The sequence below is a fragment of the Colletotrichum aenigma genome (assembly GCF_013390185.1).
Source record: "Colletotrichum aenigma strain Cg56 chromosome Unknown KSG_Cg56_contig04, whole genome shotgun sequence".
Taxonomy (NCBI): Eukaryota; Fungi; Ascomycota; class Sordariomycetes; order Glomerellales; family Glomerellaceae; genus Colletotrichum; species Colletotrichum aenigma.
This window is the reverse complement of record NW_023500910.1, coordinates 4545486-4571202: the sequence shown is the minus strand read 5'-3', so window position 1 is coordinate 4571202 and position 25717 is coordinate 4545486. Positions and strand designations below refer to the sequence as shown.

General features: G+C 42.8%; 7 protein-coding genes across 7 annotated transcripts; 4 read left to right on the top strand and 3 right to left on the bottom strand.

Moving 5' to 3' along the window:
- Positions 1-634: 634 nt before the first annotated feature.
- CGCA056_v007057 (Transaldolase) lies at positions 635-1738 on the top strand (the record flags this gene model as incomplete). The annotated part of the gene is made up of 3 exons (XM_037322306.1): positions 635-707; positions 782-1504; positions 1566-1738. The coding sequence occupies 3 exons, from the start codon at positions 635-637 to the stop codon at positions 1736-1738; spliced, it is 969 nt and encodes a 322-aa protein (XP_037180050.1).
- Positions 1739-2615: 877 nt separating this feature from the next.
- anmK-1 (Anhydro-N-acetylmuramic acid kinase) lies at positions 2616-3887 on the top strand (the record flags this gene model as incomplete). Its single annotated transcript, XM_037322305.1, has 1 exon — positions 2616-3887. One exon carries the CDS (start codon positions 2616-2618, stop codon positions 3885-3887), a length of 1272 nt encoding a protein of 423 aa, XP_037180051.1.
- Positions 3888-4297: 410 nt separating this feature from the next.
- CGCA056_v007055 (WSC domain-containing protein) lies at positions 4298-6477 on the bottom strand (the record flags this gene model as incomplete). The annotated part of the gene is made up of 7 exons (XM_037322304.1): positions 4298-4688; positions 4749-4872; positions 4943-4948; positions 5003-5045; positions 5097-5773; positions 5827-6133; positions 6223-6477. The coding sequence occupies 7 exons, from the start codon at positions 6475-6477 to the stop codon at positions 4298-4300; spliced, it is 1803 nt and encodes a 600-aa protein (XP_037180048.1).
- Positions 6478-14355: 7878 nt separating this feature from the next.
- Positions 14356-15759, bottom strand: CGCA056_v007054 (Acyltransferase BOA11; the record flags this gene model as incomplete). The annotated part of the gene is made up of 1 exon (XM_037322303.1): positions 14356-15759. The coding sequence occupies one exon, from the start codon at positions 15757-15759 to the stop codon at positions 14356-14358; it is 1404 nt and encodes a 467-aa protein (XP_037180049.1).
- Positions 15760-17213: 1454 nt separating this feature from the next.
- CGCA056_v007053 (uncharacterized protein) lies at positions 17214-18519 on the top strand (the record flags this gene model as incomplete). Its single annotated transcript, XM_037322302.1, has 5 exons — positions 17214-17417; positions 17475-17570; positions 17639-18024; positions 18079-18186; positions 18516-18519. 5 exons carry the CDS (start codon positions 17214-17216, stop codon positions 18517-18519), a joined length of 798 nt encoding a protein of 265 aa, XP_037180054.1.
- An 826-nt stretch (positions 18520-19345) lies between these two features.
- CGCA056_v007052 (uncharacterized protein) lies at positions 19346-20515 on the top strand (the record flags this gene model as incomplete). Its single annotated transcript, XM_037322301.1, has 3 exons — positions 19346-19432; positions 19510-19746; positions 19832-20515. The coding sequence occupies 3 exons, from the start codon at positions 19346-19348 to the stop codon at positions 20513-20515; spliced, it is 1008 nt and encodes a 335-aa protein (XP_037180055.1).
- A 1630-nt stretch (positions 20516-22145) lies between these two features.
- trz1 (Ribonuclease Z 1) lies at positions 22146-25298 on the bottom strand (the record flags this gene model as incomplete). The annotated part of the gene is made up of 1 exon (XM_037322300.1): positions 22146-25298. The coding sequence occupies one exon, from the start codon at positions 25296-25298 to the stop codon at positions 22146-22148; it is 3153 nt and encodes a 1050-aa protein (XP_037180052.1).
- Between the last annotated feature and the right edge of the window lie 419 nt (positions 25299-25717).

The window sequence follows — 25717 nt, the reverse complement described above, 5'->3', positions numbered from 1 at the left end:
AGTCATGGCATCTTGGCGATAAATATTTGTAGATGGCAGGTTGACGTTTGATGGGCCCGTAACACTAGAGACCAGTAAAGTCCACTAGCCCCGCCCGCAAGGAATGGATCACTGGGGTACATATTGTCCGAGTCTGGGGTAAGGCTTAGGGGGAGGAGCTGTGAAAACAAGGGCCCAGACTGTTTAATCGGGGGACGCTCCGGTAGACTAGTGAAACTGCTAATATTGGTAAGTCGGGCCTTGAAGTTTAAACAGTGATGGTTATACAGAATGTCGCAGCAAATGTTTATTACTTAGTCAGTGATTTGGTGAGACGTGATGATGTGCTTGGAGCCAGGAGTGTCCTGGTTGGCCTCAACGCCCGGGGGATGCTCCGACGGGGGACTGATCCGACGGACTATCCCCCGACACTTATCAACAACTATCGGTGATATTTTGATTGTTGTTGATTTTGAAATAATGAAGATGTAGCATGACTTACTTGCGGCATGGCCAGGTTGATGTGCCAAATTTACTTAGGTGATGGTTGTTTGTTATCCCAGCAAGTACACTGCCAAAGCTTTTCATCCCATTGCCTGAAAACCATTGCCCAGTGCATCGAAAATATACTCGCGGCAAACAAGAAAACATTATCATGGGCACTGGATCTTTACAGCAGCTGCAGGATGCCGGCACGGTTCTGATTGCTGATACCGCCGACTTTGACAGTAAGGCGACTACTTCGCACTCCTGAAGCTTCCTATCAGAAAAAGCAGAAAAACAGTTGCTAATCAGAACTCAGAAATTTCTCATTTCAACGCCTCTGAGGGAACAACAAACCCAAGTCTCCTTTACTCAGCAGCACAGAATCCGTCGTACGCTACACTTGTATCGAACACCATCGCGTACGCGAATGCGCTGCCTTCGGCCATCTCGTTCTCTGAGCGTTTAACCGCGGCAGTGGACCATCTTGCCGTTCAATTTGGCACGCAAATCTTCAAGTTGACAAGCAAAGTCAGCACCGAAGTGGACGTCACTCTCTCTTTCAATACTGCGGCCACTATCGCCGCAGCTTTGCGCATCATCGACCTTTACCATGAACAGGGTGTGCCAAAGAGTCAAATCCGCATTAAGATCAGTGCTACCTGGGAAGGCATTCAGGCTGCACGTGTTTTGCAGAGAGACCATGGTGTGAGCTGCTTGATTACGGTGGTCTTTGGACTGGTACAGGCTGTCACCGCAGCCGAGGGTGGCGTTGATGCCATTGCACCGTACGTCGGGCGAATAGCGGACTGGGGAAAGGTGCACGGCATTGCGAATGATTTGGGTGTCGAGACTGTCTCAAAGATACAGAACTATCTGAGGAAGTACGGGTTCAAAACCCAGGTAATGGCTGCCAGTTTCCGCAGCACCAAGCAGATTCGAGATCTAGCTGGTATCGATCTGCTGACAGCTTCGCCGGCCATTCTTGAGGCTTTGGGACAAGAGTCCGAGCCTATTGATCGTAAATTGACGCTAGAATCTGGTAAGTGCCCTTGCCGGCAATACTAAATCATAGTCAAAGTTCTTCCGCTAACGCCGTTTAGCACGGAATATGGACCTGCAGAAAAATTCCTTCATCAATGACGAATCAGCATTCAGATGGGCTTTCAATAGTGATGAGTGCGCTGTTGAAAAGTCAGCCGAGGCTATGAGAAAATTTGGCGAAGACACAGAAAAGCTCAAGCTTTTACTATCAAAGGTGCTTCAGGTGGGATAGTTTTGCTAGAGTTATCGCGAAAAGACGACTCATTAGCTTGTATGATCACTCTCAAGGCGCCCCTTCTTTCCTGTGGTAGAGCGATCACTCTTCCTGCGTCCTTGCTCTCGTCGTTACTGCCATCCATTCTCGCCATTGTTACTATTTCTACGGAAGACTTTCGCCGTTGCTGTCGTGGGTGTCGTCTTTGTCTCTCATAACGACGATTTGTGATCATTCTGATTAAAGGAAAATCTAACGATCTATCAAGTATATAGAAAGTATAGCCGCGCAGGCACATTGACATAAGCCACCAGGCGGCATCTTGTCTCGCACCCGAATGCATCAGCGAGGTTTTAAATAGCGACGGAGTTCGGCGATGATTCTGTAATGGCGACTCTTGTGTTGCGAAGATTATCAAGTCTTGCATCTGGAGGAGCACGATTCTTGGCATATTCTGGATTTTTCATTTGAGCGGATGTATTCTCCCGAATCATATGACTTGCAGCGATTTAACAGGCTCTATCGGCTGCAACCTGCAGTTCTCGTAAGATAGGTCAGCTCACGTCCACAGCGTGCAACATCAGCTGTGAGTTGTCTCCACTTGGCTTTGTGTGACTTCCCCTCTCTTCGGGGGATCCCCCGATGGGCTAGCAAACTAGTCCATGCTCCGATTCCTAATAGGGCAATGTGATCTGATCTGGAAGCTGTCAACCCCCACATAATTGCTCGGTAATCTGGACACTGGACGGGGAATGATCCTGTTTCCAGATCTCCCAAACCACGGCCCGATGCTAGCATTTGTCTTGGTATAAGTCGGCAGGGCGGCCCAGACAGGCACCCGGTCTCACCTCTTCCCCAAGCCACATCACGTCGTTCTCTTCACAGCGCCTTGAAAATGACCTACATCGTAGGCTTGAACAGCGGCTCGTCGTTCGATGGTGTTGATGCCGTTCTTTGCCAGATCGGAATCGCGGAAGACGGCCACCCTTCTCGACCCCAATACGTCGACGGCCTGACGGTAGACTGGCCTCTCGAACTTCAACCGTTGATCCTGCGAGCCTTCAACAATGATTTGACCATCTTCGAAATGACGCGGTTAAACTATGCCGCCGGTGCGCTGTATGCCGAGGCAGCCAACGACCTCATTCAGAGAAACAATCTGAAGCCCGAAGACATCGACGTCATCGGCTACGACGGCCAGACTATCTACCAAGAGCCGCCAGACCGCGTCAAAGAGAGGGAGTATGTCCTAAGTGGGAATAAGAGCCTTGTGGACCGCTGGCTAAAAGGAGGATTTCCTTGCGGCTTCTTTATCGCCGAGTCCGGTGTCGTCGCCGCTCTAACCGATGTCGATACGGTCACCCAGTTTCGACCTCTCGACCACGCCCTTGGTGGTTCTGCTGCACCTCTCATGCAGTACCTTGACTTTGTCGCTTTTCGGAATGATGGACCGACGGTCACTCTGAACATTGGCGGGATCGCGAACTTGCAGCTTGCTAATGCGGACCGAGGCAAGATGATGGCATTCGACACAGGCCCGGGAAATGTCATGATCGACCATGTCTGCAAAGCTCGCACTGGTAGAGGCTACGACAAAGATGGCGAGCTTGCATCGCAAGGAAAGGTTATCCCCAAACTTCACGAAGAGCTCCTGCAGCATAACTTTTACACGCGGAAGCCGCCAAGGTCCGCATGGCGTCTTGACTTTGGCGCGGCATATGCAGATGCCGTTCTTGAGAGATATTCCACAGCATCCACCGAGGACCTTCTCGCAACACTGACGCGATTTACGGCAATATCCATCACGAAGAGCCTGACAGACTTCATTCTCCCGAAGACAGAGGTTACAAAAGTTGTGGCATCTGGGGGCGGTACTCGGAACGCGACGCTGATGAAAAATCTCGGAGAAGAGGTGGAGAAGCACGGTTTGAAGCTCGTGACCAGCGACGAGTTTGGAATTCCTGCTGCATACAAAGAGGCCATCAAGTTTGCGACCTTGGCATTTGCCAACAAGCGGAGCCTGGCAAACAATATTCCAGCTGCAGGGGGTGCTGTGAGATATGCTGCTCTTGGAAAACTTAGCCTGGCTCCCCGGAGAGCCAAGAACTCGGAACCCGTCGTTGGAAGAGACGAGAAGGTGCTGGGGTTAACTGCCGATGGACATTAATTATTGCGAACATTATCATTGTACATGTTTCCCAAATTACGGGCTGAGTTGTAATGGGGCAGCAAGCGTGCGAGAGGTAGCATGAGCATACCTAGACATGAAAGTTATGTAGCATGAGTGTTATGCCTTATCTGGAAATTCTTCCGAAGACCTTCATCCCAATGGTGTGACTTTCTAACTTTCATGTTGCATGTGACCTGACCATTTTGTTCCATGTCCGAATGTCTTGTGTTGGACTTTGTCAATATGGGATCCGCAAATAGGCAGGGTGCGCGTACACTTCTGTGTTATTAGTTAGCGTACTGGCTGACGTCTCATGCAACATGTCCACAAGCTACATAGAATTGAACATTTCAGATCAGATCTTTTCATCATAGTCATCTAGATATCTAAACCAACAAAGAAGAGGATCAACGCTCCTCCAGGAGGATGATGTCGTCCAATAGAACCGGGTTGTTCTTTCCATTAGTATCACTCCAAACAACTTCCACCGCGATATCTGTGTTCTTCGCCGCGGCGAGACTAAGCGATAGCTTGGTAACTATCCTGTAATAGCCCAATGTACCAGGAGCGTTGAGGTTGCATTTATTCTGAGAAGATCCACAGGCGTCCCACTGGTGAATGCGCACTCCTCCGTAGTTGACGGTAATTTGAGGACCGCCATCATCAATCGTGGCTTTAGTTAGTCGACCAAAGAAGCCGGCAAATGCTCTTGGTTCAGTGATATTGACACCGGCAAGTGTCTGGCGAAGGACAGCCCGGCGCACGCCGTCAGATGGAGAGGAACGGGGTGTCAACATGCTAAAATGCGGCTAGAATTAGCTGTGCTCAGAATGGCCAATCCCCACGTTGGATTCTTACAGAGCTGAACATCCGCCCATTGGATGGTTGTCAGTGATGACTTCTGCCGTAACATCTCCCGACGTAACCTTGAAGGCCCAGCTAGCAAGGCCACTCTCGAAACCAGCGTTCTTGACGTAAGCACCTGAGTTGTGTGTCAGCAACTTCAACTTTTGAAATATGAGATCAACCCAGCTATTTCACGGGGGACATACTGTCAGCTAAGATTAAGTCAGTTGAATGTCGAGATAATCAGAGTGTTTGAAGTGACTTACGAGACGTTCTGGTGCAAGCACTCGCTGCTGCGCCGGCAGGAGCCTATTTCACTCAGCGTTTTGGTCTTTGAATCGTGGGATCATGATTTCTTACAGTTGATGATGTTGAAAGAGACGCTTGAGGAATAACTATTGAGCTAGACGTGGAAATGCTCAAAATGGTTGAAGATGTGGGCGTGGTTGTCGTACTAGAAACGATGGAAATGAGTGTGGTGGATGAAGTCACCAGAGTGGTGCCAATAGATGAAATGGAGGAGGAGAGCGCAATGACAGACGTTATGGAGGTGGAAAATGTTGGCAAAGAAGTTGTCGAACTGGAAGATGGAATGACAATGGCTGAAGACGATGTTGTTGAGAAGCCCAGGTCCAGTGACGCAAGCGGGTAGAGATTGAGTCGATCGGGGCCACCGCACATCTCCGCCGTGTTGCCCTTGCAGGGCATGTAGCAGCCGTCAGTTGTAGGGACGCCACCAAACTTGATGGAGTTATCACACCAGCATTCTTGCGCATACTCAACACCAGCCAAGGTGTAGCCAGCTGCAGCGCATGCCGCAATGCAATTGGCAACATTCGTTTTACCACCTTCCACACCGACATAAACACCGAGGGTTCGGCCGCCAATGTTGTCTTTCAAACAACCTTGGGATTTCCACCCTGTGGGCAATACGCTGGGTGTCTTTGGAGCAACTGCCCCCTTGTAGAGATTGATACGGTTGGGTCCGCCGCAGAGTTCGGAATTGTTACCTCCGCACAGCATGTTGCAGTCGTCCTCTGGAGCACTTGAGGCTCCCCTCGAATGGCATCATCGCACCAACACTCTGTACCGTATTCCACTCCAGCAAACGCGAAGCCAGCGGCTGTGCATGCAGTGGTGCATTGCAGAACGGACGTTGCAGAGTCGCCTCCTGATACGCTCGCTCGGTATGAGAGCGTTCGGGTGCCGCTATCCGTGTAGCAACCGAGAGATGTCCAGCCTGAAGGGCCAGGATTGACAGCAGGACTAGTCCCTCCATTGGAAAAGACGGTCAACCTATTGCCCGCGCCGCAGTACTCTGTCGAATCGCCGCTGCAGACCATGTTGCAGTCCGTCTCAGGCCTCCGTTCGGCGGGGATTTTGTAGTCACACCAACACTGTAATCATCACGAAGTCAGCGAGAAGACAACAAGATATCAAAGGGAGTATGGCATTGGCGGAGTAAAATGCCTGGAAAAACACATACCTCCGAAGAATACTCAACCCCAGCTACAGGAAAGCCATGGTCTTGGCAGAAATTGACGCAAGACTCTTCTGTCATGGAAGGATCCGCGTAGCTGGCTCGAGCCAGTTGACGGCTAGGTCCATCGGTATAGCAGCCCTTGTAAGTCCATCCATTTGGAAGATTTGCCGCAACATTGATCTCGCGTTTGGCGATATATGCGGCGTGACCAGACGCCGAAAGAAGAAGTACGAGAGTTGAAACTGAAAAAGAAGGCATCTTGGAAGTGAAAATGAGTGAAGAAGCGAGAAAAGGCGTTGACCGACTAGGCTGGACGGACAACACTCCGCTATATCGACGGCTGCGGCATTGATACTTATCAATGAGACGATGACCGCGATGAGAGTCGAAGGACCAGTACTGGCCACCTCGTAGGGCCAACTTCTGTTCCAGCTGAGCGTCCAAAAAGCCACGTTTGAGCGAAGCGGCAAGCACTCAGAAGCCTGGATGCCAATTTATTCGAAGCTAACATCATTGGTGCCTAGCAAAACGCCCTGAGAAGTTGATCATCGACGAAACTCGCCGTATTAGGCAGGCTTCCTTCGTACTGGTAGTCTAACGTTAAAACCGTCCCTCTCATGGCTTGCCTTGTTACAACTGGTTTTCTCGGTTCGACATGCCTTTCGGAAGAAAGGTTATATTTGACCACTTGCACGACCCTCGATCTACTACCCTTAAACTTCATCCTAATTAGGCGAAAGTGATTAGCTGTAAAAGAACCTCTAAATATATTAGCTAAGACCCCTATAAAATAGGGGGAAAAACTTTTAAATATATTAGCTAAACCCTTTATAAAGTAGGGGAAAAAAACTTTTAAATCTATTAATCCTCTCTACTCTAAGTAATCCATATATATAATAGGTTTTTAGTATAAGCTTATTAATTAATATACATTATATATATTATTATTACTACTAGTCAGTAGTATAAAATAAGAGTTAGCTAAAATTAAAGTTATTAGCTAGAAATTTAAGCTTCAATTTAGAAAAATAACTATTTTAATATAAATAATTAAGCTATTATATATAAAAAGTTACCTTTTTAATTTAGAGATTATTAAAAATATAGAAAGCTTAATATAAAGTTTAAAATAAAATAAAATCTTTTTTTTTCTTTTTTTTTAATATTTTAGTAGTTTTTAATATAATATTATAAAGAGAGGAAAGCTTAATAAAAATTATTATTATATCTCTATCTTTAATTTCTATTTTAAAGTTATAACATTCTATTTATAAATATATTAGTTTAAAGTAATAAATAGCTTAATACTTCCTATTTACTAGCTAAAATATAAATAAAAAAATAAATACAAATATATATAAATTATTATAAATTAATATATTAAAACTATTTATAAGAAATTATAAAACCTACTTACCTTATTTACTCTAAATCCTCCCTTTTCTCCCCCTCTTCCTCTTTTTATTATAGCTTTCCTTAGTTTTAAAGAAAAATAGCAAAATAATTAATCTCTATATTTAGTGAAATTATATTTACTATTTTACTTCTCTAGCTTTTATAGTTTTAATATTATACTTATATTATAATCTTATCCTCTAGCTTTATAAAGTTATTAATAACTTATAATAATAGCTTTATAGAGAAAAAGAGTAACTTCTCTATAACGTGGTTTATCAGTCAGCTGGCCGGACCAGTCAGCCGGACGTTTTTTCCCACGTACACAACAACATCTAGTATTTCTCAACCACAACGCATTAAATTAACTATTAGTTGTTGCTATTAGAATCTCCTGAGGGTTCGACATCTTTGGAACAGGTTCGCGCGTTATGCCCAGTCTCACCATATATACCACAGCGTCTCTGAGCTGGCTGGGCTCTCTTTGATGGACCCCCCTTGTTGTCCTCTTGAGGTGCTGGACGTTTCCCTTTTTGTTTCCCTTTAAGTAAAACCTGAGATTCCTCTATATTAAGTGCCCCTCTAAGCTGGACTTATGTTCTTTTAGCCTTCTAGCGCTTAGTAAGTGCTATATTTATATCCTTAAGGATATAAAGCTAATTAGTTAAATAGTAATTAAGTATGCTATTACTTATATACCTTTTAATAATTACTTAACTATAATAATAATTAGTATTAATAAGCTTTCTTAGTAAGTAGAGATATAACTTTTAATAAAGTTAGACTGTGAGATAGGTTGTTATAAGTTAGAGGGTGTTTATAACTGCTAAGGTGGAGGTGTTAAAAAGTTAGCTATAGGAGGTGTAAGCATCTGTAAATATATATAAGCTTTTTAATAATATGGTCTAGGTCTTATAGTGAAATTCTAGCGTTTTAGAAAGGAGACCTAATATTTTCTTTATTAAAAACCTTATTACAGGCTTAGTGGAAGGTAACAAAGAACTTAGACTTAGTGATATGATTTATAGAGGCTTTAATAAATTAGTTGATTTTATTACTATATATATATTTTAAAAGTAAATAAAAGGTAACATCTAATAGCTATAGTAGATATAATAAATATATAGGTATACTGATAGTTATAATATTATTCTGCTTATAGTAATTGTTAAATTTAGCTGATAAATAGCTTTTATAGCTATTAATGATAAGTATCTAATAGACACCCTTTATTTAGTTCTTAATATATTTATTAAAGTATTTAATCTAATTAAAACCTATCTAATCATCTATCTATCTATTAGCAGTAAGTTTAATTACTTAGTACTTAGAAAACCTAATTCTATAGTCTAACTAGCCAGGTGATATATACCTTTAATAATTATAAATAGAGGGATACACCACCTACCTAAATTAATATATTTAATAACTATAGCCTATTTATAGTTACTAAGCTGGATAGATTTTACTTTACTATATTAATCAGCATATATAACCACTATTAATATAGTAATTATACCTATTATAAAGCTAGTTTTATTAAAATTATATAGGTCCCCCTCTTAGATATTATACTTAGCTATTATATTATATAATAATATAAACCACTTTAATATAACCTTAAGATCTTCTTAAAGAGCCTTTTAATAATTATATAGATAATTAAACTTAGTTTTCAAAATAAGCTATAAGTCTATAAACTATTTAGCTTATCGCTTATTAATAGGCTTACTATTATAAGCTTATAGCAGGAGATTAGCTATATCTTTTATACTACTAAAATAAAAAGGACATCCTCTAGAATCCAATTTAATAATATATTAAAAAAGTATTTTCTTTTTAATTAGATTAAGTTTATATCGTTAAGGTTAAGCTTATTTATATTACAGTCAGTTATTTATTCTATTAGCTAAGGTGCTCTTTAGGATACTATAGGTCTTTGCAGCATGTGAAATGCTTAAGTTATTACCTACAGCGCATGTCAATTGGATCGCTTTAATTGCGAGAATGACTTTGTCTTCTTGGGTGTAGATTAGCATCATGGTTGTTGAGATTTTATACGTTAATGGTTTAAGTGATTTGGACGTAAGAGTGTTTAGAAAAAAACGTCCGGCTGACTAGTCCGGCCGGCTGACTGATGAACCACGTTATATAAATAGCTTCTCTATAAATATATCTATTTGAAGTATTATAAATATAAAAATAGTTTAAGTAATAAAATATTTAACTAATTTTATATATTAAACTAGAAATATTATAACATTAAATCTTATTATACAGAGAAATAAATGAAAGCTATCCTAAATAAATATACTAGTATTAATAATATAGAATTACTTAAAGAACTATTTAGTAAGATATTTTATAATTAGTTTATTAAAGATTAAAAACACTAAAATAAGAGAAATAAGAATATTGTTAAGGTTAATAATAATTAGAAGATAATAGTAATAATAGAAGAAAAGGTTAAAAATACTATATTTCTATTATTAGAATTAAGATCTAGTCTAACTAATACTAATAATAACACTATTATTAATATATATAGTAGTATAGAGGTATTAGATTATTATTTTTAGCATTTTAATTTATATATATAGCTATTACTATTAGTGCTATTATTATTAATATATTAGCTATATATAAACGTTTTATAGTATTTATTATTAACTCTTCTATTATTAAACTTTCTAAATACTTACTAACTAAATGTTATACTTCTAATTTATTTATCCTTATTAATAGTGTTAAATTTACTCTAAAAGGCTTTGGATTAAATAGCTAGCTTTATTAAGTAGTTTATGTTTATTTATAATAAATAATATAATATTAATAAAAAGTTTAAAAAGAAATTATAGAAATTGTAACTAATAAATAGTAGCTTATAAGTAATTTATAAGTTATGAAATATTTAGTTTACTAAATAAGGTTTTATTTAAAATCTTATTAAAAATATTAGAAATTCAATTAAAATTTTATAGATAATAACACTTATTATAAAAAATAGTTTAACGCTCTCTCTAATATAATGTCTTACTTTAAACTTTATTTATACTATTAAAAGTTAGAAAGAGATATTTATATAAGAATAAATATTAGATTACTAAGAGGAACTAAGAGGAACAATAGTAAAGTTAGTTAAAAACTCTATAATATTAGTTTTAAATACGTTAGAGTTATCTTAATATATTAATATTTTAATATTATATTAATCTATTAAATGAGAGATTAATAATATATTAGTTAAATTTAGTTAATATTGTAAGTATACATAGAGCTATTTACTATTAAATATAGCAAACTTTATAAGCGTTTTAAAGCTTTTTAATTTTATTTTATTATTACTATTATTAACGTTATAGATATTACTTATATAGTTGTAGATTAAATAAAAAAAAATTAAGCTAAATAATACAAATAATTAAATTAAAATCTTCAGTAATATATTATTAATAGAGATATATTATTTAAAAGAGGATAAAGAGGAAAAGTAATATAGTAAAAATAGTGTGAAGTTTAATTATATATATAATTTTTTACATAGTATATTTAACTATAGAAAAGTCTATTTATAGTTATAATTAAAATCTCTAATTATAATTACAATCTCTAACTAGTTATAGTAATATATTATTATTATAAATTGTTACTATAAATATTAATAATACGTTTTGGCTACTATATAGGTAAAATTAATATATATATATAGCTACTAATAAAAATAATAGATAATAATATATTTTATATATTCTAGTATATTTATAGTTAAAGCTTTTATAATCTTATTAGTTATAATTATATATCTAATGATCTTTTGTCTTATAATAGTATAATTAAGATCTATTATAATTATATAATTAAGATTTAGATTACTTATTAATATTTAATATTTATAGCTTATTCTTTTTTTATAATTTAATATTATTAAATACATACTTTATCTTATTAAAATCAATAAATAAATAGTAGAAATAGCTCTTAATCTATAATAAATAATATTTAATCTCTATAGTGTAGTTATATAGATATTCTATAAAATCTTAAGTATTATTCTTATTATTATTCTACTTCAAATATATCTTTTTAATATATCGCTTTACATTATTAAAATACTTCTTAATAAGGTTAAAATTTAATAAATATAGAGGTAGAAACTCAAGATTAATATTTAATACTTAATATAAACTCTTAATTTAAGGTATATAATAATAAAAGAGGTTATTTATAATAATAATAAAGTTTGGTTTTAGAAAATATTTATATTTTAAAATAAAACATTTTTATAACTAATAAAAGAAGTTATTACTATTAGTTATATTATAATATATAGTTAAATGTAAAATACTACTTGATATAAAGGTTAATAAAATTTATACATAAGAGTTTTAAGACTAATTAATCTTTATAGTTTAAAATATAATAAGCTTTTTTAGTGTTCATTTAGTTCTCTATATCTTAACATCTTTATTAATACTAGATTTATTAATCAACATTAGCTAGTTAGAGTGATATTATTGTATATAATGTAAGTATTTATATTATAATTTATTATTTTACCAAATAGTTATAATTATAAATGTTTTATTTATTTAATTAGATAAGTTTAATTATTAACTAATTATAAAATAACTAATTTAGATCTTAAAAGCTTTAAATAAGAAATTTTATATCTCTTTAAGAAATAGATTACTATAATATTATAGTAGTTTAAAAAGCTCTATATAATATTGTAGTTCTATTTTTTATTAATTTTAGTAGTACTTCTTATATCTCTATATCTTATTAGTAATATTATATTATAATCTATATTATTAAATTATTTATTTAATATAACTAATAATATTTATTAGCTGATAAGTTTTTTAGTTTTTAAATAATATTATCATTATAATTACTAATAGCTATAGAGTTAATGTTTTTGGCGCTATTATATTATTATTATTATTACTTAGCGTCTTTTTTAATATATCTAATATAGTAAACTATAATTATATACTAACTAATAGCAAATAATTAGTAATTAGTAATTAAATATAATTTATATAGTAGTAAACTTTTAATTATAAATAAGCTAAGCTATTAAAAAATTATCACTCTTGTTAACTACTAAAGCTATTTACTCTAAAAACTTATATTAAGCCTTTTAATATATTTTTATATTATTTAGAACTATATAAATTATATATTAAATAGATATATAAAGTTATATAATAGGTTTCTTTTTTGTTCCTTAATAAATATTATTTTAATCTTTTATAAAAATAAAATATACGTTTTATTAGTCAATTAATATAAAGATAAAATAACTAGCTAAATTAATAATATCTCTATAAATAAATTAACTACTATAGAGGTATTAGATATATAATTTATATCTCTATTATATAGTTATACATTTAAATACTACTATAACTATAGTAATTAATAGTAATTAAAATATTAGCAATAGATTTAGTGCGTTTTATATGTAATGTAGAAAAATACGCGTTATAGCGTAAAATTAGCTTTTTTTTATGTTTTTATATAAGCGGGGAAAAAAAGGTGTTACGACCTATAAATAAGGATAACAGCTGCATAACCTACTAGGTCATCAGGCGGCTAGGACAGGATATTTATACTACAGGATTATAATAATAGCAGAGACTTATTCAGAACAGAAGAACTATAGTATAAGTTATATAAAAATAAAATAAAACTAAGTAAGTAGTGTAGATTACTAAGCGTTTAATAAGAGTTACTAAGCGCTCACTAGTGATTACTAAACGCTTACTAATACTTAAGAAGAAATTAATAATAAGGTAAAAAGACTATCTAAAACTTATATATAGTATAACTTTAAGCTTAGCTTATAGTTAGATTTCTATAGCTTTTTAGTAATTAACTTAGTATTTATCCTCAGGATACTCTTAGCTTATTTTCACTATAAATTACTTATTAAGTCTAAGACTGATCACCTTAGCCTCTAAAAACCGATCTACTACAGCTTCTTACCTACGACCTACGACCATAACTTAACGTACTGTTATAGCGTATCAATACCCAGCTTCTGTTAGCAGACCCTACTGTCGGATAGCTGACCGTAACAAAGGGGGGGCGGACGCTGTCAGTGCAACGGACTGTATCAAGTGGTAGGTGGCTAACTAACGGCAGTTACCTGTGTGGCTGTGTTGCTCCCATTGTGAGGCACATGTTGAATTGTGCGGTGATCTGCATCACTGCTCAATTCCAGCTGTGACTAACAGTTTCTCAGGTAATGTTTCTTTGATTCACTGAGCAGCAAAGTCCGGATTTGGCATTGGCGCCAAGCCGAAACGAATAGCCAGCAACGCGCAGAAGGAGTAAGCGGCTGTGCTAAGTGCGTTCTTTGTCAAGCTGGGGAAATAAGGTTGTTTTTGTAGCGTGTTCTAGTTGTTCCATTGTCCACAAGAAGCTGAAACGCGAGCCATGTGAGCTCCAGACCTTTGAAGCGAGAAATGCCAAGAAACATCTAAACGATTCAGAGAATGCGCAAACCATGCTAGGCTCCAAGCCTTCAGCAGGCTTGGTTGGACAGAGAAAAGGCCTAGCTTAAGCTCCTCTTGATTAACCTAGATTGACGCAAACATTGGACCATCACACCTCCTCGGGCTGTGCCTTTGGATCATAAGTATGGTTGGGGGAAATTTTGCAATTAATATCGATGAAATAACGCAACTGTATTATTCAAAGAAACGTTCCGGGATACGCAGACAGCAATGGAACTCATCGCGGTTCAGCGAACTTCATCCACAGAGGCTCATGCATCAACCTATCCAGACAGTTGGCCTCAACACCAACGAGAATCTCCATTCCCCCATCCGGCAAGATCGGCAGAACAACCTGCAACCCATTGATAACTCCAACATGCGGAGAACGAACAGCTTGAATGCTGTTACCAAGAGATGGTCCCCACTGAACATCGTACAATGAGAAATTGACCCAGGAGCTCTGAATACAGTTGTTACCCGGAACATCGAGTAAAGCAGTGGGCAGGACCCGGTTGACGTCTTCCACGGTATCAATCAACGTCGCAACATCGTCAACGAACTGGCTACCTGCTCGGAGTAGTGCTTGGCGGACCAAGATTGCCAGATCAGCCAGGCTTGCTGAGCCAAGCATCTTCCGAATCGGAGCGGAGGCTGCAACATAGCCCAGGAAACACCCCATAGTGTGAGGATGGACCGGAGGATCGGTGCGCGGGCGGCCATCTATGGCTATGTTGTAGACAGATACTGGGTCGCCTTTGAGAGTCTCAAGAGGAGATTGTACAGCCATGACCGTGCGCCAAAGAAGGGCAGAAAGAGCATCATTGGTGGAGATCCATTTCTGGTTTGTTGGTTCTGTCGCATTCTGAGGAGATGCTTCAGCCTTGAGTCTGGCCAGAGACTCAGGGGAGAAGTAAAAGACCTGCCCTCGGTGGGCCTCGGAGAGCATGTTGGGTGGCATGCCCTGGGGTGTAAACGGGAGGATGGTGTATTCCGGGTGGTCCTCGGGATTGCCCTTGTTCTTTCCAGAGGGCTTCATGATGCGTTGACGATCTCTGATTAGAGCCTCATCAAGCTTGAAGGGGTCGGTGATGTCAAGACCTTGGGCACGCCGACACTCCTCCGCCCAGACTTTGGTCCAGGTGAGGAAGGTGTTACCATCACCAAACATGTGGAAGATACACCAGGAGAGAATCATGCCCCCTGGAATGAAGTTGGCTTGAGGAAGGGAGACAGGGAGACGTTCCCCTGCAGAGGGCCAGACGGAGCGGCGCATGATGGTGTTCGCATCGAAAGCAGACACAGGGAAGGCTTTAGACTTGAGCTCCGAATAGGTCATCGGGAAGGCCCCTGGTGTTCTCAAGTCCTTGACAGCGATACCTTCCACTTCGCCTGAGCGCAACCTCTGTAGCTTTAGAGTACCGGCTTGCTTGGCGTCTGGGTTTGGGATAGCCTCACAATCGAGGACCGCAATTCTTCTCTGGGCGACTTCATATCCTGCGCGGAGTACTGAAGCTGCTTCCTCGAGATTGTAGTCATCCGGGAGCTGGAATGGGAAGACATAACGAAGGTAGCCTTTCGGCCCGATACGCTCGAGAGGCGTAAGATCGGGGATCTCTGTCCAGCCTGATAAGGAGTCCATGGTAATGATATGTAGTCGAGAAATAATGAGATATTAGTGAAAACGGTCGAAGGGCAGGGAGAGGGGCGAGCTTGATTTAATGACAGCACAGAATACTGAAGGACCTAATTTGCCGTTCTCAGTTGCAAGAGGGTCGGCCAGACTTCCTCCGACGCATTTGTGCTGCGCCTCAGACGTACATTCTAATCACTTCATTGTATGTTCGTCCTATGAACCAACGGTCGCCATGGTTGATGCCAGGTACGGATTGAAGATGCCTGCACCCCCGTGCCAACAAGTGGACCGAATTTCATCCCCGCCACTCCAAACGGGGCAAGACCGACAGGATACTGTTGAGCATGCAGAACATCATTATTATTCTTTGCATTACACCTTCAGGTGAGTCGAGCTACTAATCTCTTTTGAAACTGCCAACGGCTGCTTGCAACACATCGTCAGATCACCTACTGCTTTTGAGTACTGACCGGAGAAGTTGGAGATCCTTGTCAACGAAGTCGCACCCAGACCACCGCTTAACGATCCATGCAAGCCAAGTCGGCCCGCTAGGAATTACTTCCCCGCCCCTGCAACCCGTAAAGATGCTAAAGAGTTCCTTACATGACAGCGGCTAGGCTCAAGCACAACGTACATAACAGTATCGAGATGGATGCATCGTGATTCGTTGCGTATCTCTGGTTTCTTTATTGCTACGTGTGTCAAGATCGAGAAGTGTCATTTTATCGTTCGATATATGCCACTGATCTAGGAATTCAGAACCTCAACTGTACAATGCATCGCATCGGACCTCCTCCTCAACTTGTTCGTTCATTTCTTCCGTATGCATGTGAAGAATGCTCATCACATTTCAAGGGCTACAGTGAGCTGCAGATACCAGGGCCAACCGCAGAATCGTCGTCATAAATTACCTGGGGCCCTGGCAGCTCGAGCCGCCTCCAAAGGAGAACCAACAGCATCCCCTCGTCTGTGCATTCTTCCCCTGTACGGAGAAACTACACATGCATATACGGTCCCACTTTATGGAACAGGCCACCAGAGTATCATACGATATGAACCAACGGCCAACGACATCTTTTTCTCATGCTAAGAGAGGAGCCGATCCGAATGTGACTGTGCACGGAAGTCGTATCCCACAACCACTGAATATCTGGGTCTTCATCAACCAGTCTGCAAGGTTGTGGAGACTACGTCTGGGATAACGACGACCAACAGCCAGCACCAGCCCAATCTTCGAATTCCAGCTCAGACTCGCGTCCAGAATTTCTTTTCCCGCAACCGGCGTTCCTTCCGCGTAGAGACTCTGCCGCAGCCATTTCCCGCCAAAGCTGCTCGGTTCTGCATGACGAAAATCTTTCTTGTCATGGTCGAGGAAATATGTGCGGCGTAAAATATGTCTTTCCGCCCCCATTCACCATGGCGTTGCTTCGTGCCGGGTTCTCGATCTCTTCACCTTGATGATGGAACCTAATGCAGACATTGTTGCTGTATTTGGACCGCCGCCGGACGGTATCGATATCGCTGAGAGCAGCGTCGCGCAAAACAATGCTGCAGTCATTGTCCTCGCAGTCCTCGCTTCTACGGCTGTGGCTTTGAGAATTCTGTCCAGATTTGTTCAAGGGCATGATTTGAAGGCCGATGACTGGGCTATCGTTGGGTCTTTGGTATGTTCTTATAAGACGAGATGGCTCCGAATGCTGGACTGACACTTTTGGTGATAGCTCCTCGTCGGCGCGACGGTCGGCCTTAGCATCGCCGGCGGTAAATATGGCGCCGGCAACCATATCTGGTCCTTCACGCTCCCTGGTCTTACGAAGGTCTTCCAGGCATGTTGGCGCCTCCGATGGTCGTGCTGCCGTTTCTAACAATAATCTTCTGGGCTTAGATTTTGTACGCCTACACGTTTGTCTATGGCACCGCCTGCGCCGCGACTAAAATCTCTATCCTCCTCTTCTACCAGCGCGTCTTTATCTCTCGAGTGCCCTCCTTCAGATTGTCGTTGATTACGGGCTACTTCCTCTCCATTGCCTATCCAATCGTCATTTGGGGAACTATGGGCAACGCTTGCAAACCCTTGCACTTTTACTGGAACCAATTCATTGGAGCGCAAGGGACATGCATCGACCTGAATACATTCTACCTCGCCCTTGGTATCATCAACATGATCAACGACATCATAGTTCTACTACTTCCGATACCACAAATTTTGAAGTTGCAGATGTCGGGGAGAAAGAAGCTGGCTGTATGCAGCATCATGCTTCTGGGTAGCTTGTGCGACTAGTCCCTTTTCCTTCGTGGAAGTTCAATAACTGACATGTCCGATAGTGTTTGCGTCGCCAGCGTCGTTCGAATCTGGTACCTCGATAAGTTCTCTAAATCCACGGACATTACCTGGATGATGGGCCCCGTGTTCATCTGGTCGGCAATCGAACCGTCAGTTGCCATAGTATCTGCTTGCCTCCCCCACCTAGCACCTCTCCGAAATCTCGTCCGTCATAAGCTATCGTCTAGTCAACAGAGTAATGGCCAGTCTGGCCCATCATCAGCCAGTGCACCATGGAGATCAGGAAAAGGGGGGGCAGGGGGTAACTCGCAAAAGGGGGCTGGTGCACTTTTCACATACGGGGGTTCAAGGTTTAACTTTGGCAGTGGCGGAGATGGCAGATTGAAGCTCGACGAAGAGGGAGACGAAATTGGTCTCACGAATAGGATCACCGCGGGGGACGGTGTTGGGAAGAGTATGTCCGCCGCTTCAGGGTCAGATGAGAACATCAATGGACGTTCTATTGTAGTTCAATCTAGCTTTGTACAGGAAAGTCTAAGGACTCGATAGTCAAAGATGTCATGACTTCCAGCCATTCTCTGTTACGACAAATAGGCTGTATTGCACCGTGTTCTCTGCCAGCGAGGATTAATGGGGCTGTGCGTCGCGCTACGAAGGACCCGGATGCTAAGGCGACTCCAAGTAGATGACCCAAGTTCTGAATTTACCATTCAATTTCACGTAAGACTTTGCAGGTAGTTAAGCAGCTGTATCGTAAATACAGCTGGCCGAACGCATCCAGAACCAGAGGTTGTCTGCTTCAAGTTCAGCTTTGTGTCAAAGCAGACTTATCCGTTCCTGGTCCCACACTCATATTTGCTTCCAAACGCCTTGGAGCAAATATTGCTTAACCTTTTCGAGTACCATGGAGCATTTTTAGTCTTTGCTTCAGTGCATAGTCAATATGTCACGAGATAATTTTTGACATGGATCACAGATTCTTAATAAGTCTTTGGTAATAACGACTCGAGACAAAGTGCAGAAGTAGATAAGAATGCAAAGTGCAATTCTATCATGAGCAAAGACCGAATGAGCCAATTGACACTGTCAGTTGCCGTGCCTTGTCATACGCATCCATCCTCTGACGTCAGCTTATGGTGCGAAGTATCACGACGATGACGTCTCGCAAGCAGCAAGACATCGATTGCTGAATTACTTATTAAATGGTGCTTTCAATTCAATTAAACCGGTTTTTCTTCTTTGGCAAAGGCGCCACATCTTCTATGTACAGTCTTCGGCTCTAAGCCTGAAAACCGACATCCCAGCATCATGTCCCATGAATGGTGTCCTCGCGTTGACTGCACGAAAGAAAACGTTTCAAGTATTCAGCCCTACGCCGACATATCAGGCAATGGGGTAAGCAAAGCTTTCTGTGACCACTCATACTTCCAATGAATGTTTGGATTAGTATTGAGGACTAAATTCCTTCGCAGGTGGTGATTGGATTCTTTGGGACGGCCTATTTTGTTTTACTTTTGGTGATTGCAGACTACGTCCGGGCGTTCGATCCGGACGAAGACCCATTTCAAACTTACGCAAAGCACGGCAAACCTTCGGGTGTGGTACGATGGCATCCGAACCCTGTTGATGACCGCCTCCTCAAATCCTTTCGGAAAACATGGCATCTCCCACTCAATGGGTCCCGTCGCTTTCGCGCAGCATTCAACGAGGTGCGTTCTCTTGGATGAGAAGCCAAAGTCGGATTCTTTTTTATCCTAAGCTTTTATGTCAACCGGTAATAACCTCATTGCAAAGTCTATCATTACCATGTGCGATATTCAAGTTGTAACCGGTCTGGGTATACTCATAACCAGTTATATCCTCCTCCCATGTGGACTGGATGCATACCACTGGCAACTCGCAGTCTACATAGCCTGGTTTTCTGCAGTAACACACTTGTCTGGACTAACGGTTCTTCGAACGCACCTCAACACGTACGTTTGGGCAAAATATGTACGATTCAGTCTCATGCTTTCACTCCTCGTGCTGCTGGTCGTCGGAATGGTGCCCACTGGGTTCTTTTCTCAACTTTCCGCGCCTGCAGTGTGCTATTTCAAGCAAGATACTGGCACCTTCAGAAAGGGCGACAAAGCGCAACAGGACCAGAAATGGCAGGCTATGGTTCTTTCCGTCTTCCTCCTCATTTTTGGGTTCGTCAGCCGGTCCGTGAAATTGTTCCGTCCCCTTTCGGCGAGTCTCAGTGGCAAATTAAGACAACCAGTTGGAAGCTGGGCCAAGAAGATGTTGAGGAATCTCGCAAAGCCTCATTCATCCAATGCGCATCTCGAGTCCCTGAGAACTAAGCTGGTCTTTAAACCAATATTGGCGGCATTCTTCATGTTCCGTCTTAGCTTCGACTTGTACAGCTCTACACTATTTGAAGTAAGCACCATCACCGATTGCGTAGCTTGTTGGCTGATTCATGGCGGTCACTGCTAGGTTTACTGGCTCTTGGTAATATTGCCATGGGGCAATGCCAAGTTTCTTACCGCAAGAAACTTTAAATACAATGATCCATCACTCTCGGAAGAAGATTTATGGACATTTGGACAGATACTGCCAGTCATCCTGCTCATTGGCCCACTGTTCACGGCCATTGGGATCTTTGCTTTTCATTTCACAACCAATCGACCCTCGGATCCTGTTCATTACATAGAATTGAACGTCATAGACGAGACCGGCCAACGAAGAGAACCAGAAACCATTGCGCTCCAACGCCGAAGCCATGATCTTGAAGACAACCAGACGAGCACTGCAGAGCAAGTCTCAACGCCAGGTTCATCTACGACTTGCGCACAGCAGGCCGCAACTGAGACACACGGCGTCATCCCTGATCAGGACACGCAAAGTTTTCTTGTTCCTGACCTAGACAACTACAGAGAAGCTCTTTGGCTACCGGTCTGTGTGGGATCATTGTTCTTCAACGTCCTAGGCGCCACGCTCATCACTTTCTCGACAATGTTCTACTACAGTGCAGAAACCGCAGCTTATCGATTATCGCCGGTAGAACTATGGATCAGCAAGTTTGGTTTCATCTATCTAGTGCTCGTAAGCTACCCTTGCGCTTGCATAATATCCATCCGTATCGGGATTGGAATGGAAAGATGGCTTGACCATCCGGGAGTATTACGCGTGTTTTCATATTTTTGCTTCATCGTGTATTTCTTCGCCTTCATGTTGGTCGTCGTTCCGCTTTCGGACATAGCCCTTCAAGACCCAGAATCATATGAAACTTATGTGCAGTATGTGCAGATTAGCGATATTGGATTCCGTTGGGTCTTCTACTTCACGGGGCTTGAAATGATGGCTGCTATGTACATTCTTCATGCCCTGATATTGTGCGGCAAAGAGTTCGCAGCTCGAACACTCAAGGGAAGACGAATTCTCGCATTCCTTCCAGCTTGGTTTTCGCGTTGATGACGCATTCCATCGTGGGAAGTGTTTAGGATATTTGTTGCGCACAAGGGGCATAAAACAGCGCCCACCTCAAGGCAAGTAAACTTAGCAAGTTCAATCAATCAATCAACCAATTATAAAGCCATCGCAAGTCAATCAAGTCAATTATGAGCCTCAAACTTAATTGATTGCCTTGGGGTGGGCGCTGGTATAAATCGCATAATGGGGAAGTCAAAGAAAGGGCTATCTGCGATTCTCTCTTAACCAGATTTTGAAATAGCAACAAGAATTCTGGTGGCCTTTCACTATCTCAGCGTACGTGGTGTCGTGAGGGTCTGAGCAGCAATCGCGTCTCGTCAGGATAATAACAAACCATATAGGCAGACTTTCATTGATTTAATGAAGGACGCCCGGCCGCCTTTCTTTTAGGACAATTTGGCATTGAACGGGCGATTGGGAGGGAGAAGGGAAACGATGCGGTGCTCCCCTGGATGGTTGAGTTCTGTTAAAGGGGGAATGGAGTATGGAAGTCGCTGCAAGATTCAGTCCTGGAGTTTGACCAATAGTGCTCCCATGTTGTACTCATTGTCAAACGTCTATAGTTGGCAGCGTCATCAGAGCTACAGGTGATTGGAGATGTCTTCTATATTCATTTTCACATCTAGCCATCTATCTAATCCGCACCAGTCAACTCAAAGTAAAGTCTGATCGCAGGCAAAAACTTCTGAGCCTGACGGAACTCGCCCAGTTTGACGCGCATCTGGTCAAAGGCGAGCAGGACGGCCTGGTCGGAGCCGTCCGCGGTCTCCCGTTTCTCGGCGATGGGGACCTTGGCATAGCGCTGCGAGAAGTGCGTAAGAAGCACGCGGCGGGCGCCCATGCGGTACGCAACGTCGAGGGCCTCGGACATGGTGGAGTGCTTCTTGGCGATGGCGTCGCCCTTCTTGTTGTCGTCGAAGGTGCTCTCGTGGATCAGGAGAGTGGCGCCCTTGCCGGCCTTGACGAGCGAATCGCTGGGTCTGCAGTCGCCCGAGAAGGCGATCTTCAGGCCCGAGGGGAAGCTGAAGACGGGAGCGTAGGAGTTTTGGCAGTGTTTGACGGGGACGAGGACGGCAGAGGCGAGCCTCGTTGAGTCGTCCTTGGGTAGTTTGGCGTCGTCCTTGGGCCAAACAACATTGCGAGTCTCGATGCGACGACCGTTGACAGTTTGGATATTTTCAATGCGACCATACTCCTGTAGAAACAGACGCATACTCACGGGGCAGTAGATAACAAGCCTAGGTTGAGGGCTGAGATGTTCGGTGGCATCGCACCATGCACGCAGTAGGCTCGCTGTGCCAAGATGGTGGTCTGCGTGCATGTGGCTAATGAATATGCAACGAAGATCCCGAAGAATTTGGACTAGTTCGTCAGCAAGGAAAGCTCGTCGCAGCTGACCCATTGTGTTTTCGCCAGCGTCAAGAATGTAGTTGCCATATTGCGGCACGCGAATGAGTGTCGAAGAAACATTGCGATACTTGGATGGCAGAGCGGACCCAGTACCGAGGGGTATAATTTCGGCGTCTCTGTTGGGGATGTCCTTCTCAACTTGCTCAACCTCCGCCATGAACTTGGGCTCTTTGATCGCGGCCTTTGCCTCATCCGCGAGTGCCAGGACTTCTTCCGGAATTGCACCGGCTTCTTCAAACGTTGGGAACGGAAGAATCTCGTCGTCTTTCATGCTGAAGCTCGGCGAGAGCATTGTCTTCATACCGACGCGGCCTGCTTGTACATTCGGGCCGATGAAAGACAGGTCTCGAACGCTGTTGTCAAAGTTGAGGAGAGGAAAGCGGTCTGGGTCAATTCGTCGTAGCTTTGCCAACAAAATGGCGCAAGACTCTATAGTCACCATGTTTGGGCTTGTCTGTGGGGCCAAGACGATGTGGTTCACATCGGGCCTCTCCCTCATGAAGCTTTGAATGCGGGTATCGTCAATGACAGTCGGACCGAGAAGCCAGTAGAAGATGGGCACATCTTCCATCAGGCTAGAGTTCTTCCATTCTGGCCTTGCAAGAAAAGATTCCACTGCCGACAAGTTTGGGATATCAACCAACGCAAACCCGCATGGCTTGATTCGCTCACCCAACACCATGTCAGGTGTCACATCGACGCCATCTGCACCTTTCACAGTCTTTCCAGCTGCTAGATGCTTGAACTCAAATGGCTTGATGCCGTATTGCTTGGCGAGTTGCGGATTGAACTTTCCTCGACGACCTCTGTTCTTGACAATATAACAAACAGACATATCGGACGGCAGCTTCGGGTCTGGAAGACGTACGACTTTAGTGGCGGGCCAGGGGAATCGCACGAGTACATCGATATCGGGGACGGGCCCCTTATCGCCAGGCAGAGGGCCCTTGTACCTCTCAATTTGCCCGTTCCTTCTCACGAAAATGGTGGCGGGGAGGGAAACCTTGTGCAGCTTCGTCTCACAAAGAGTGTCCTTGCTCCAGTCTGAGTTGAACATGTCTTCCACCACAGCGGCGACACCTTCGCGATTGAGCCTTTCGTGTTCTTGTGGAGTCAGCGTTGGCTGGGCCGTGTGATCAGCCGCCACTTGCTCATCCTCAGCAGCCATGACCTCATGGCTCCTCTTACGGGACCTGGCCTGAGGCTCACCGGCAACAACAGGGACTTTCCAGACCTGAATGGCATCATCCTCCCAGTCAGGGGTGGCGGCTTCGGGATTGGCAATCCTTGGATCGTCGTGGCATTCAACGGGATGGATGGGCATGCCCTTCCTGAAGACGAAATACCTTGCCGTGGCGAGACTGTGGGTAAGGTTGCGGCCTCCATGAATCTCTATGCGCTCAGGGCCCTTCGTCTCCAGCAACGCCTTCTGGGACTGCTTCCTGGCCTGGTTCTGAGCCTCAATCTCCCTCCGACTGCCCTCGAGGACGTCGGCGACTGTGAGCATCATACCAATCATCCCACCAGTGTATTCCCATCTCGTTTGACCAGACATGAACATGTTTTCCAACTTTGCCAGGGCGACCTTGCGCTGACCCAACGCTCTTTGCGTACCCTCTGACAGATGTCCAAAGAGATACCTCCGATGGTCAAAGTGTAACAGCAAGCTGCCGCCCGTGTCCGCCGTCGGGGTCGTAGTAATTTGGACGTGGTTCGTCATGTTTTGAACACGCTCGTTTGGTTGCCAGGGAACAGGGGATTTTTGTATCGGCGGCCCTGTGAGCAGAAAGAAGCGTAGAAACCAAAGGCCCGGTGTCGCTCTATTCCAGTCGCTGCGGATCAGGTACGCGCTCTTGCCACCAAAATCGTCTGGATTGCCTGTGTAGACGTCCCTCGCCTTCTTTGACAGGTGAAATCGCCCGGTATTGTAGCACAAACGTTTGATCGAAGCAATGAGCTCTTTGGGAGCACGTTTGAAATCGAACTTTTCCAACAGAAAATCGTCAACGTTATCAGGTTCGGACGGTCGTCGAGGTCGCGGCTCCAAGTTGTAGAGGCGTTTCCTATTTCCGCCCGATGATGAAGCTTGCTCGGGTTTTATTGTGCCCGCGTACCTTCTTCTCGGCGTCGTAGTGTTTTTGCTGGCTTTTGGCTTGACAGTGCGGTGTTGCGCAGATGCTGCTTTGGCTGCTGGACGAGGGGTTAGTCGAGGGGTAGGTCGTGGGGCTTCGTCGCGATTGCTCGGTTGAGGAGCTGAAGGCGGTTTCTCGGGTGGCTTCCCTCCGAGGGGCTTCGCAAAAAAAGGACGAGGTGCTGAGGGAGGCGTGCGGCGACGAAAAATTGGCCCTACGTTCGTCCGTCCACGTCCCAGAGGCATGGAGAAGGGGAAAAGAAAGAGAGTGTGGAGCGCGAGGCTCCAAGGGAGGGGAGGGTCTTGAGGAAAAACCCGCTGGTGGATATCAAGACATCGGAGAAGGGCAAAGAACTGCACGTCCAATGCTCGAGCCAAACAAGCACCTCGACGGGTTGTAGTGGAACCGAGTTCTGATTATCGCAGCAACGGCGAGTGACTCTTGCTGTACGGCATCGGCGAGTGAATCGACAATGGGCGGCCTGACGCAGCTGCTGTTGACGCAAAAAATTCCTTCCTTTGGTATCCCTGCAACGCCGCTGATAAGAGCTTATCGGAGGCGTTGAGCTGAGTCATCAACATAAGGAATGTACCCAACACTAGAATAGATGCAATTGAACAAGCCAAGTCGGGATCTGGAAATAGAGGTAAAGAAGCTTATTCTT